This window comes from Terrapene carolina, unplaced genomic scaffold, assembly GCF_002925995.2.
Source record: "Terrapene carolina triunguis isolate 2854851 unplaced genomic scaffold, T_m_triunguis-2.0 Scaffold714, whole genome shotgun sequence".
Taxonomy (NCBI): Eukaryota; Metazoa; Chordata; order Testudines; family Emydidae; genus Terrapene; species Terrapene triunguis.
In genome coordinates this window covers 10,867,839-10,881,200 of record NW_020665065.1, presented here as the reverse complement: position 1 = coordinate 10,881,200, position 13,362 = coordinate 10,867,839, and the positions used below count along the sequence as shown (strand labels likewise).

Genomic DNA, 13,362 nt, shown 5'->3' with positions numbered 1-13,362 from the left:
GGGGATACTAGAGTTGCAAGAGAGGGGTGCACAGTAATTACCAGTTAGATATTAGCATAAATAAAGAGGCAGGCAACTTCTGAAACCTTCTAGTGATTGACAATGATCAAAAACTCTGAACAGCTGCAACCTAAAAGCTTCTTCTGTGTCCTACATTGGAGTTCATATTTTGTAAATCAAAACTCTCACAAGGAAGCAGTCACCATTATGTACCCCTGGTACTTTAAGGACAACATTCCTTCACCTGTAGCACACTTCTGAATTAAGGCCCAAAGCCCCTTTTCATAAAGAATCAGAATAGCCCCATATTTGTCCCCTCAAATCCCAGAAGCTGTGCCCACTTACCCAGGTCGTTCATTCTGTTAATTTCTTCTGGGGGAGTGATGACCTCTGAACTCTGACCTTGCCCTTCCACAATTCTCAGTTCTTCTAGTGACAGTCCAGAACGAGTCATTGCAACTGAAGAAAAGTCACTCTGAGGAACATAAGACAGGGGCTGCAGATGAGAGCCCTGCAACTTCCGATTTGCCCTCTATACTTTTTAACCCACCCTAACCGATCAGTATCTAGAACAAGACATTGTCCTCTCTCTTCACAAACCTCTCCAACCCAATTAATGTTTCTTACCTTATTAAAGTATTCATCATCAAAAGAAATTTTAGCTGTGCCAGATTGCCGAATGCCAGATCCATAATCCGGGGCTTCTTCATCCGCTAGAAAGGCAAAGAAAATAGAATATTGGAAACTAATTCAAATGGCAAGAGTGACTCGATGGGATACTAGTCTCCCAAGTGGTGGATACCCCATCACTTGGGTCATTTAAACGTGAACAAGTTGCTAGATAAAATACTGTAGAGAACTACCTAGCACTGGCTTTTGGGAAGGGAATGGAGAAGACCAGCAAAACAGGTTAATGCTACCCATAAGATTCAAAGTTAATATGCTGGAGTTTAAGAATTCATGGGTTAAAACTTTATATCCATATTTACTGTTTAATTGCTTGTTTCTAAATAGGTTACATCCAAAATGAATGGGCAAAAGTGTACAACATGATGAGTGAAAAGACCAACAATCAGAGATGAGAACGTCTTAGAGATTTTTCCAACTGGAAACATGTGAAACATTAAATATAACCCTAACCAGGAAGGGCCCATGGCTTGATTAGCAGAAAACAGGTTTTCAATTCTTGTCCCCACACTAGTTCCAATGCAACCACTGACCTGTGTCACACCTCAAGATCCTTATCTACAGAGGATTTTTGCTACACAGTGAAGAATAATGAAGGTAGTTTACAGCCATTTTAATTTCTTTACCTTATTCATCTAGATAGTCATGCCCAGTTCACTAGGGGTAATAGCTTTATAACCCTTTCCTGCCATGACACAAAGTGTACATTAATGACAGTATGGCCATGACAAAACACCCAATACAAGAAGAAGCTTTACAGAAAGGGGTAAAAATCAATCCAAGGCTTTTTACAGCAAGTTTAGTAATTATGAACATTGCCAGATTAGTTAGCAATCCCTAGGACCATCAAGGAGTATGGTCTTTCAAGAAATGATAAACAGCCAGATTTACAGTCCTGAAAACTAAAATCCTCTACCCACAGCGTGAGCACCCACAATGGTACAGCTTCAATGTGCCATATTGATCCAGAGGAACTCTCAAAGCAAGAGACTACTTCAGTCTCTATGGCCCATTCAGCCCAGTCTCTGCTGAGACTGCCAATGAGAGGAGGGGTGCCCAAATAGTGCTGAGGTATTTTCTAATAGGAGACATACTTACAGGAGTGATCCCAAAATTAAGAAAGCCATCTTGAAATATCATTGACTAAATAAAGCCATGACATATTTCAAAGATGTTGCAAAATCAATTTGTAATAGCCATGGTTTGCTCTTTCATATCATCCATTTGACTGTAGGTATTAAAGTGTCAATGCTAAGGGAAGCAAACCAGGCTAGAAGTAAAACTTTTGAATGTATTCAAATGTTTCATCTGTCATTTGAGCCTCAGCCAGAGTGAATCCCACAGCCTCAGTGTCTGAGACTTCATCACATGTTCCCATGGAGAATAAGACCTACAGGGTTGTCTTCCAATACAAGAGACAACGGTTGGAAGTTAGCCATTGCTAGAAAGGGCAGATAAATTACAAGAAGTATCTGAGCTCTCATCAGGATGAATGGTGCATGGTCAAATACCAGGGACAAACCTTGACTAGTTCATTTCAGTGTGGAAAAAAGGACAAAATGCCACCAACTGGTTGGCAGATCAAAGAGCTAGTTAAAGGAAATTTATTACCTCCTCCTCTTTCTCAAAATCAGCAAAGAGAAGGGTCAGCTTAGCTAGATAATTCTCCTCCCCACCTTTAAGTCAAGTTTCCCCCCAAAAGAAATAGGGATTTTTGTCCTTACCCAGCAGCCCCAACTAGTCAAACCAACAGTGTCCCATGCAAAATTGAACAGGGTGAGGCTAGCGTGTAGTTCTCTACAATACCTGCTATAAGGATAAGGGAAACCACCCTAGGAGGAGGGAGAAACAAAAAACCCTCAGCCACTATACAAGGACAGAGGTTCACTCTTTTCTTTGTATGCTGAGGGACTCTGATCCGGCCTATGAATAACTGATGAATCAATGCTAACTCTACTCTTCGCCAATGCCTAGAGGTGCCTGTATCCATAGAGAGGAGAATATAATATAAAGATGGTAGAGCACTTTGTACGTGAGTTATAAAGACAGGAAAGACTGAAAAGTCAGGATGAATATATGGTACGTAATGAAGTAAAGGTTTCATGAGTGTTTATTTGGGACAAGCACGTGAGACTCAAGACGTTAGAGTCACAAGCAAGTTCTGTGGGTCATCCAAAAATAGTGCCATTCAAGCCTTTATACTCTCACACGCAGTTACATGCACCATCACTTATGTTTATGCCATACTGTAGAGGAAAGGCATTTTTTAAAAAGTGTTTTGAAATATGTATTTCCTCCCCCCTCCCCCAATCTCTACACCTCGGGTTGTCTTAGTTACCACATACAAATCTCAGAGTGGTAGACAGTGAACATTTCAAAACCTCTAAAAAAGAGATGATACATTTTCTGCAAATTAATTGATCAAATTAGCTAGTCGGCCTTAGCCAAATGCTTTATATCACTGGAAAAAATACAACCCTGGTTTTCTAATGTGACAGAGTAAGTGTCCTGGGAGGCTTGCAAGTACCAGACCTTAAAGCTGGTCTAGAACTGAATGCAGCAAAAAAGCCAACATTTTGAAGCCAGCCCCTCTCCCCCTTTTTTTAAATACAGCTGTTCAAAAACCACTCAGGCTTGAACTGCAAGAGCACTCCCAGAGTATCTTACCTGCTATTGCTTGCACTGCCACGCGCAGAAATCCTCGAACCTCCCCCTTCTCACTGACAACTGCCACTCTGTGGATAAGGGGCACTGGGTATAGTAGATTGCTCAGGTATACGAATGCCCTGGTAACAGGAGTGAAAAACAACATCAGAACACCGCTTGTAGAGAGAACTTTGTATTTGATTGGTTGACAGGACACAAACGCCTTCATACAGCCTAGTGTCTGCAGTTCTGCTATAACACATTATCTTGTACTGTGGACTGCTATTTTCAAATTGCCCTTACAGAGCTCCTGTAGTATTTTCAAGCTAAACTGTGTGAACACACAGAGACACTTTAAACCAGAGCTGGCTGAAGCCAACACGCCTACATTAGTGAGTTATAAAGTATATAGAGGAGACATTTAAGATGGCTGGCTTATGAAAGATGACTTGATGCAATACAGTTGTAAACAGCATTGTTAGAAAGACATTAAAAACTCAAGAGGTTCTACTGCATACAAAGCATCATTAGGAACTTTCCATCCTGTGATTGTAGTTTAAAGATAATTAGAGATGACAAAAGGAAAGTGACTGTTTAGCAATCTAACAAATGTTTAACTTGAATATAGACAAGCATTTAAAACAGATTTCTGACTAAGCATTTTCTCTCCTCTATGCATATTTTATAATACACTATATATGTGAAGTAATTATCAAAATTCCCCAATTATAAACCATCTTTCAGGCTTCTAAGAAGGGGAGCTACAGTATTCTCTACAGATGAGTAGTTTGGAATGTATTAGATTTCCCACTCCCATATAACAAACCACCATGAAATTCTAGAGCAACAGTCCAAAACACTGCAGCTTACAACAGAGAGAATGCAGCATTTTGGGCCAGTACTGGAAAATATTACAATATGTATTAGAACTGAAAATTTTAACACCAAGTAGGGGTGTGTGTGTCTTATTTTGGATTAGTAGTTTGACGAATTTATTGTTCACAACTTTCAAATTATACTTTAAACAAAGTACGCTTTATACTTTCAGTTATATTAGAAAGCTCATTTTTTTCTTTTAATTGGCAGAACTTAAAATTGTAAAGGGCTCTTAAAATGGCAAGTTTAAGTGTGGAAAGAGCACCCCCAATCAAAGTAAATATCTAAATGCAGAGAAGCCTAAAAGATCAGTCCATGGATAGTTCTCAACAAGGAAGGCAGGATAAGGGGTTTTAATGAGTTGAGAAAGATAGTATTAGGAGAGGTTTCAGAATTCAATGGAAGAATGCAGGGAGGGTATGTAATACTCCCAGCTACAATTTCCTTATAATTCATTAACTAGAAGTCTACATGACGACTTTCATTCAGATGGTTCTAGCTGAGCTGACAGTGAGTTATACTACAGCACTGACCACGTGTTTAGCTGGATTTCCTTTCACATACTCAGTTTTCCCCTTGGTCTTTATATCCAGTATAATTAAAAATAAAGCTTAAATCATTTATTATTCTGGGTGCACAGGGTGAGCAATATGCACCCCTGCTGCCTCTGACCAGTGCCCTCAGACGTACATGGTGTTCACCAGACACAGGAAAACAGATGAAAACAGAGAGGTGAACTCAGTGCCTTGTGACCCATAGCCAAGAACCCAAGTTAGAGAAAATAAGAGGCCATTCCTCCCTGGGCCTCACCTCCTCAACATAAGGTTTTTTTTTTTTTTTTTTTTAAATAAGGAGGGGATAGGCATTTGTCAATTACAAACTAAAAAGACTAAAATAATTCTGCTAAAATAAAGCGATGACAAAATGCAGTACAGAAGAGAAGGATTAATAAAGCTGTAAGAGCAAAAAAAAGTGAGATATGGAGAAATATACAACAAAAACAACCACAACTCAGCACATGAATAAATAAAATTAGGATCTACTTCCTTTTCAGTCTGCTCCAAAGTGAGGTAAACATTGATAAATAGGGCCCTACCAAATTCACCATCCATTTTGGTCAATTTCATGGTTTTAGGATTTTTTTTAAATCGTAAATTTCATTATTTCAGCTATTTAAATCTGAAATTTCACAGTGTTGTAATTGTAGGGGTCCTGACCAAAAAAGGAGTTGGGGGACTGGGGTCGCAAGGTTATTGTAGGGAGGGTGTTGTACTGCTATCCTTACTTCTGTGCTACTGCCAGAGGCGTAGCGAGCGCCCTCCGTACCCTCCGACCGGAGGGGGCCCCGCAAGGAAGGGGGCCCCTAAAAGTGGCCAAATAAATACCGCATTCCAGTTTCTGCATTGTAAGGGGCCCCGCCCGGACATATGTTCAGAGGGGGCCACGTTCTTTGTTGCTACGGCCCTGGCTACTGCTGGTGGTGGTGCTGCCTTCAGAGCTGGGCAGCTGGAGAGCGGCAGCTGCTGGCCAGAAGCCCAGCTCTGAAGGCAGAGCTGCCGCCAGCAGCAGCACAGAAGGATGGCATGGTATGGGATTGCCACCCTTACTTCAGTGCTGCTGCCTGCAGAGCAGGGCCCTCAGTCAGCAGCCACCACTCTCCAGCCACCCAGCTCTAAAGGCAGCAGCACAGAAGTCAGGGTGGCATGGTATGGTACTGCCACCCTGACTTCTGCGCTGCCTTCAGAGCTGGGCGCCCGGCCAACAGCCACTGCTCTCTGGCCGCCCAGCTCTGAAGGCAGCGCAGAAGTACGGGAGGCAATACTGTGACCCCCCCCTAAAATAACCTTGCAACTCCCTTTTGGGTCAGGACTTCCAGTTTGAGAAACCTAGTCTCCCCCGTGAAATCTGTATAGTATAGGGTAGAAACACACAAAAGACCAGATTTCAGGAGGTGGGGGGAGGAGGGGGAAGGGGAGAGCAGATTTCACAGTCCATGATGCGTTTTCATGGCCATTGATTTGGTAGGGCCCTATTGATAAAACAGGATGAGGAGGGGAGATTAAAACTTAAGTCAGAAAAAGAAAAAAATTGTTTACAAAATAATGTTGACTTTAAACCCAAAATTTTCAGGTAATGCTAATTTGAAGGAAAAGAAGCCAAAGAAAACACTAATGAACTCAAATACTTTACACTGACTGGACCAGGGTAGGAGTTCAGGGAGGTATAACATTACCATCAGCACCAATAATACACGCAGTTTAAAAAACATTAAGTCCAGGGAAAATAGACACACACATCCCGTTCTCCTCCTCTCTCCACCAGGCAGGAATCTAGCTAGCCTCATATCTGTGTGTATATACAGTAAGAGACAGTCTCACTGACAGTCTCTACAAAAGGCCTTCCTCCTCTAAAGCTAGGGCGACCAAAACAGTCTATCCCAAGAAGGCAAATGAAAATATATTTACACACGTGACCCTGATTTTGAAGTTATGATCCAACAGATAAAATATCAAATGCATTCAGCTTTAGATGGTCAGCTGCAATTTGAGAGTCACTTTGATAAAATGACAATCCCCAGAAGACAAAATATATAGCTTTTGTCTTCCACTTCCTTCTATCTAGTTACCAGCTGTGGGTAATTGTTTTAAATCAGGGAAAGTAATGTATGTATGTATACAAAGAATCTTTTAGGGTTCCCATCTGGTGTAGGAAATGCTGGATCCTGTGTGGCATGGACAGCAATGGCACATTGGCTGCTGTGGCTGTACAGAGAAAAGCTGTCTTTATCCAGCAATACCACCTTCCTCCACCTGTTACACCACAGGAGTATGCCTAGCTGGAAGTGGATGCAAGGTTAAGGTTATCTTTCACCTCTCCCTCACACATTGCAGAATTGTCCCACTCTCCCCCAATCATCCCATCTTCAAGTATCTCCCTGCACTTTAGCCCAGCAGACTGAAAGAGGGGGAACTGTATTAGCAGAAAGATTGGTGAGGTAAAATGGCATATTCACAACAAAACTAGAAATGAAATTTTACAAACAGAAATTTTTACCAAACATAAAAACAACAGAACTCAGAATGATCATGGAATTTTCCTCTTTAAATATACACAACATCAATTCAGAATTTGAAGAAAATACAGCATAACCCTCTTCCGCCTCCCTCAAAATATACCAAATGTTTTGATATTTCACCCCATTAAATAGTCAGACTTAACATCCCAGCATGCCAGAAGAGATGGCTAAAGGGACCAGCTCTTTGAAAAAGAAAAAACTACACTTCAGATAGAAGGCAGACAATGCACAGTATAAAATATTGTAGTTTGATTTTAAGAAGGGCTGGGTAATTGCATGACTAAACCTCAGTATCTTAACTCTCCCTTTCAGGACATAAATTCATCACTGTTGAGGTCAGGTAGGAATGCTACTCTGTCCCATTGTGTCCCTTTTACACAGCAATGCACAGCTAATTAAGTGTACTATGGGGTTTTGTCTCAATCTGTATCATGCAATCACCACTGTTGGAGACAATATCTGCCTAGTTACTTGTCCGTATGCAAAGTTTACAAAACAGGATACATGCTGGAAAATACAAGGAATGGAAATCAGTTGAAATCTGGTGATATACAACCCCCAGCCATATTCTAGTCAAAGAACAGCAGCAGGTTACTGCTGTTACAACCAGCATAAGGTTACACAAACTGATAAAACTAAATCTATAGTTGGGGGATAGCTTCAAATTCAATTGCAGTCAGAGGACAGATGGAAACTCATGAAACTATTAATTCAATTTCATTAAAATTCTGTACGATCAAAAGTGGAGTTGTATAATAGAGGCAATTTATATGAGATCAGAATAAAAAAAAAAGATCTGGATTCTCTTTATATTTGGCATAGAGTATAAGTTACCTAACTGCAAAGAAGCACAAGTGTTCTTTTTATACACGGCATTTGCTCAACCTGTATATAGTGCTTCCTGTGGAGTCTGGACATTAGGACTGTGAAATAAAGATGAATAGTTCAACTTTTTCCCAAGCACTCCACACACTGAATGAATATACACAATAGCATAATACACTCAGCATGCTGGCACTATTGTGAAGCATGGTTCCTGCTAGTGCAAGCAGTTACTGCACATGCAGGACAATTAAAACTCCACACCAAAACTGACAAATCTGTGTGTTAGATTAACCTGAAATAGTTGTGTTTTCTAATTTGACTTTCAGGTGTTGAGTGGTAGGATACAATATTTCTCAGGAAACAGAGGAATTTTCTGCTTCCTTGCATCTTTAAGAACCAAAAGTTTTTATTCTTCAGGATGGGGGGGTTAAGAACTTCTGAGCTCCAATCACAATTCCAATCTCTTATAAGCTCTCTCTCTATAGCCTAAGCAAGTCACTCAACAACCCTGTCTCAATTTCCCCATCAGTAAAATTGGGCTAACCTGCCTACTGGATATTTCAGAGAAATTATTTGTGGACACTTTTTGTGATCAAAACACAAGTATCCGTGTAACATGCTGTACGTGGCTGTGTCTACATGAGAGTCTTTAAGATTCTCTAGAGCATATCTAGACTACTAAAATAGATGATCTAAAAACATGTCAGCTGCTTACCATGTTTTAAACGCCACATAGCGTATAGACTAGATAGGGTTTAACACCTTTAAAACATGCAGAAAACTAGCTAACATGTTTTAAAAGGGTGAAACCCCGTCTACACAGCACGGTATGTGGTATTTAAAAGCCATGTTAAACAGTTAACTGAGAGGTTTTAAAATTCCAACTACTTCCCCTAGTCCAGACAGGAACCTTGGGATGAGTTATTTTTCAAACCTTCAATTTTCCTCCCCTTCTACCCCAGTCACAAAGAGGATGTTACATGAGTTTTCCCAAAGGGGAATTAGATGAGATTTTACAGTTTCCTTCATATTCGCCAGAATGCTCTTTTGGAGAACAGAAGAGTCAGAGCAATACTACCGTAAACTCTGCAAGTCGAGTATAGTGTCCAGGTAAACACCACCCTAATTACTACAGGCAAGGGAAAAGGAATTGGTTTTATGTTGTGATGGGTAAAGCGTGTATTCTCAAGGACTCCTTGGGCCCTTTAATGTGGAAGATTTGCATTATAATTTTTAAAACTGACAGACTGCCTGAGTAGGTCTGACAAGTCTCATTTCTAGATATGGCTGTTCATGGATTGGCTTGATTAACGTTCTCCATTCTGAAAGGCAAAGTCTCTGCTGCCTATGGCAAGAGCTGGTCCCTTTTGGCTATTCTCACAGTAACCTCACCAACCTTCCCACTAAAATGAACCAAGGGGACCGGTCGTAAAACGGGTCGTGCCCATCATTGAAGAGGTCGGATCCCTCCTCGGTTCCAGCGTCGGAGCCAGTATCATCCACAAAGGCCTCATCATCAAAGTCTTCCATCTCATCCTGCTGCTCATCGGCCAGTTCGGTTATGTCGGAGTCAGCCGCGGAGAAAGTGGGGGAGGGCGTGCGGTCAGCAAGGCGCTCATTCACGCAGCCATGGAAAATGGGGGAGCTAGATATCAGTTAACGGAACACTTTGATTAACACAGCGAGGGGAGAGAGGAATGCTTCATAACAGATCATACTGCTGCAGTCAGCACAGAGCCCACCATAACAGCAAGCAAAAGCTTTAGACCATCTGGATTGGGATGAGATGGGAGGAAGGGGATTGCTGACATAGTTAGGGAAAGACGGAATCCTTGGACTGAGCAAAAAGCAAAGGAAACATGAAGACAAACAAGGCTAATCGTGTATGGTTATTTACAGTGTTCTTATTAGCTCACTTAGCATATCTACAATCTGTATATCCATCACAAGGCACTTTTAAAATAAAGGAGTGGCTCAGCATCAGACACTATTAATGGATCTCGAAGGTCTCCTCTCACTAGGTGTTTAATCTTTCCAGAAAAGGACAACGACATTGCTTTAATGTCACAGCCACACAAAGCCCTCAAGCTCTGGACCAGTTTTCCCTTGGTATTTCCATAAGTCTTCAGTCTGTCCCACAGCACTACTCCAACGACTTCAGACAACACTTAACTAGTTAGTCCAATCCCTTCCTTTTAGAAATAAATCTTAAGTCTGATTAAGGGTGAATTCAAACACTTACCCTCTGAAAAGTTAAATCTGTATCAAGAAAGTGTTAGGCAGCATTTCCTGCTTCTTACCAGTGTTTTGGTGATGTAAGACGATCAATAAGATCCAGAAGTTGGACCATCAATCCTGAGACCCCACATACATGGCTGATATGACTACACAGCCTAAAACTCTATTCAAAGTCACAGCTTTCTCCCAGCAACGAGTAGATGAATGTGCCAGGAGATAGAATTGTCATCACGTACCTACCAACCAGTTTGAACCAATGAAATCGATCGTAGAAGGGGTCACTACCAGTCATTGTACTCTCATTCTCATCCTGGGCATTGGACGCCATTTCTCCAGCCCTGTCATACATCTCCCGCATCAGCTCCAATCTCTGCCTACACAGCAAAAAGTCCCCAAAAAAATTAATGACAAGAAAAAGAAACTATAAGAATCTGCTTCTACAATATGATGAATGAGGACATTAGTACAGAGATGCTGTGGTAATTTTTCTAAAGGAGCATGCATACTACAGGGACAGAATAAAGTATCATCCTAAAACAGGTAAGGGGAAGTGGGGGGACGGGGACAAAGAGGTAAGGGGCCAGTTCATCTCTACTGTACTAATGCTCTAGTACAATGTTAGGAGTCACTGTGCTGTAGGAGATGCCATCCTTTGGAAGAAATGCAGAACACATGCCAATCAAGGTCAATAAATATCCCATGGCTCTTTTCGTAAGAATAGGTTAAGCCCCGAGGCTCTGGTCAATCTCAAGCTTCAGTCATTACATTCTGCCTCCCCTAATTCCTCCTGCAGTTTCAATTAGGCACATTCTTTACTTTCTGCACTGAATGTATTGTGTTGGTGTGCACTATTGAACAGCTGTCACATTCCACTCAAAAAGTGGCTGCATTTCAGTACTTGGTGAAGTGATCCCACTATAGACCACAAGCACACACAGGATTATTTAAGGTTTATGTTTCAAAATCCTTGGATTATACTCTAGAAGTGCAAAAATAAATTGATGAAGAATCCATAGTCTCACAAATGAGTAGGAAACCTTGGCATATCTTGTGCATATTGCACAATGATGAAATGATGAAAACCACCGCCTCAGACTTGAGACTGTTAAAATTTGGGAAGTTTTTCTAATGGCAGATTTCCATTACTGAAGTTTTACCTTTTAATTCTGTTGATCAGTGGTAGGGTTATGTGAAGCAGAAGAGAATAAATGAGTACCAGACAAGTGGAGGAAGCATAAATATTAAGGCAGTGAGATGAACTGGGACAAGTCTAGAGAGACCTTAAGAAAAAAAACCTTTGTAATTTTGAACTAGACCCTACTTGAGTTTCTCCAGGGACCAGTAATGCGTTGCTCCATTCTTCAGATCCTGGACTTCCACAGTCACTACTGTCCGAGGGAAAGGTCTGTTGTTCCGAGTCTTCTCTGTCTCATTGGGCAGCAGCTCAGGGGGCAGGGGGGAATAGAGTGTGTTGGTCAGCAGGACAAACTGAAACTGCACCTGAATGGAGAAAAACAAATATATTCATAGAAATCAGGCACAGGAGGGCTTCTATTTAACTCTAGTAGCAGGAACACTCCCAAAAAGCCTCATTAAAATGAGACTGGGACCCACCTAAACGAAAGGAAGAAACCACTTGATTTTTATCTCTGAGAACAGCACCGATTTGAAGATCAAAAGATTTAAGGAACAGCCTGGTAGTCTAACAGCAGCATATAATACTGCCATGTTGGGCATCTAGATCTAGCCTTCACTTTTTGATAAGATGAATGACCCAACATGGAGTTAAAATGGAAAAGAAAAGGGATCTTATCTCTAACACAGGCTTAGAGGATAACCAGAATGGGGGCTGGGGAGACAATGTAGAGAAGTTGAAAGAAATACAAATTCAGTATGGAATTTGAATCATGGCAGTCAAGCCTCAAAGCACATCACATACCAGAATAAGAACCAAGAGGTATGCTGGGTTAAAGGCAAGAAAAATAAGTATAATACATCAAAGCAGGATCTGTACACAGACATCTAGGAGTTTGGCGTACAATCTTACCTTCTTCTTTAATTCCACGCTGATTGCATTGGCCTCTTTCAGATAGACTGCATTGCCCCAGAGCTGATCCCTTAATGAAGTGAACTGGTGAAACTTCCATTTCCTGAACGCCCACTGGGCCAGTTCATATTCATGCTGAGTCCAGGGCACTGAGGAAAGCAAGGAAACAGCTTAGTCAAATGTAATGGTTTTCCCTCCAACACACCCATTCAGAGGTTTTTTAATATAAATTAATGGCGATATCCTATCTCCTAGAACTGGAAGGGACCTTGTAAGGTCATCGAGTCCAGCCCCCTGCCTTCACTAGCAGGACCAAGTACTGATTTTGCCCCACATCCCTAAATGGCCCCCTCAAGGATTTAACTCACAACCCTGGGTTTAGCAGGCCAATGCTCAAACCAATGAGCTATCCCTCCCCTCCAGGTTATTTACTGCTCTTCATTTTCTTGTAAAATTCTTAACGTTGTCACTGAAAAGATAGCATGGAAAGGAGATAGGTTGTACTCATTGCTCAATGGGTAACTAGTTCTGATCTTCCACTTCAAGCACTGGAAGCTTAATCTGTAAAGCACTTGGAGTAGCTAGACCAAAACAAAATCTAAGCTCTGGTTACTTTATTTGTAGAAATCCAGAAGGCTAAAATGCTAATAAAGAGAAAGCAAATATCCAGGGAGAAGCTAGTTAAGCTCTACATGTGTAGAATCACTCCTCTCTTCCTGGGTGGTCTGTAGCACAGAGAGGAGTTAGCAGCATAAGATGCTCTCCTCACTTACACTAGACCCAATCAGGAATTCTTACACAGGGCAAGTCTACTCTACAGTGCTACATTAGCATGCTGCTTAGCATGTCTGGTGAAGCAGTGCTATGCCAATGGGAAAGCACTCTCCCATTGGCATAATTACTCCACCTCCGCGAGAGGCAGAAGCTGTGTCAGTGGGAGAGCGTCTCTCGCTGACATCGCACTGGT

General features: G+C 41.4%; 1 protein-coding gene across 5 annotated transcripts in view; it reads right to left on the bottom strand.

The window, feature by feature from the left end:
- The window catches only part of KIF1B (kinesin family member 1B), a 130,254-nt gene that overhangs the window by 35,127 nt on the left and 81,765 nt on the right, over nt 1–13,362 (bottom strand). For 3 of the 5 annotated variants that reach the window (XM_029913548.1, XM_029913547.1, XM_029913549.1), the window contains 7 exons: nt 12,396–12,544; nt 11,670–11,848; nt 10,585–10,722; nt 9,507–9,755; nt 3,355–3,473; nt 628–713; nt 346–475 (listed from right to left, as the gene is read on the bottom strand). In XM_029913548.1, the coding sequence (XP_029769408.1) occupies nt 346–475; nt 628–713; nt 3,355–3,473; nt 9,507–9,755; nt 10,585–10,722; nt 11,670–11,848; nt 12,396–12,544 (1,050 nt within the window). The remainder of the gene's footprint in view (nt 1–345; nt 476–627; nt 714–3,354; nt 3,474–9,506; nt 9,756–10,584; nt 10,723–11,669; nt 11,849–12,395; nt 12,545–13,362) is intronic. The other 2 variants (XM_029913550.1, XM_029913551.1) reach the window with 1 other exon arrangement.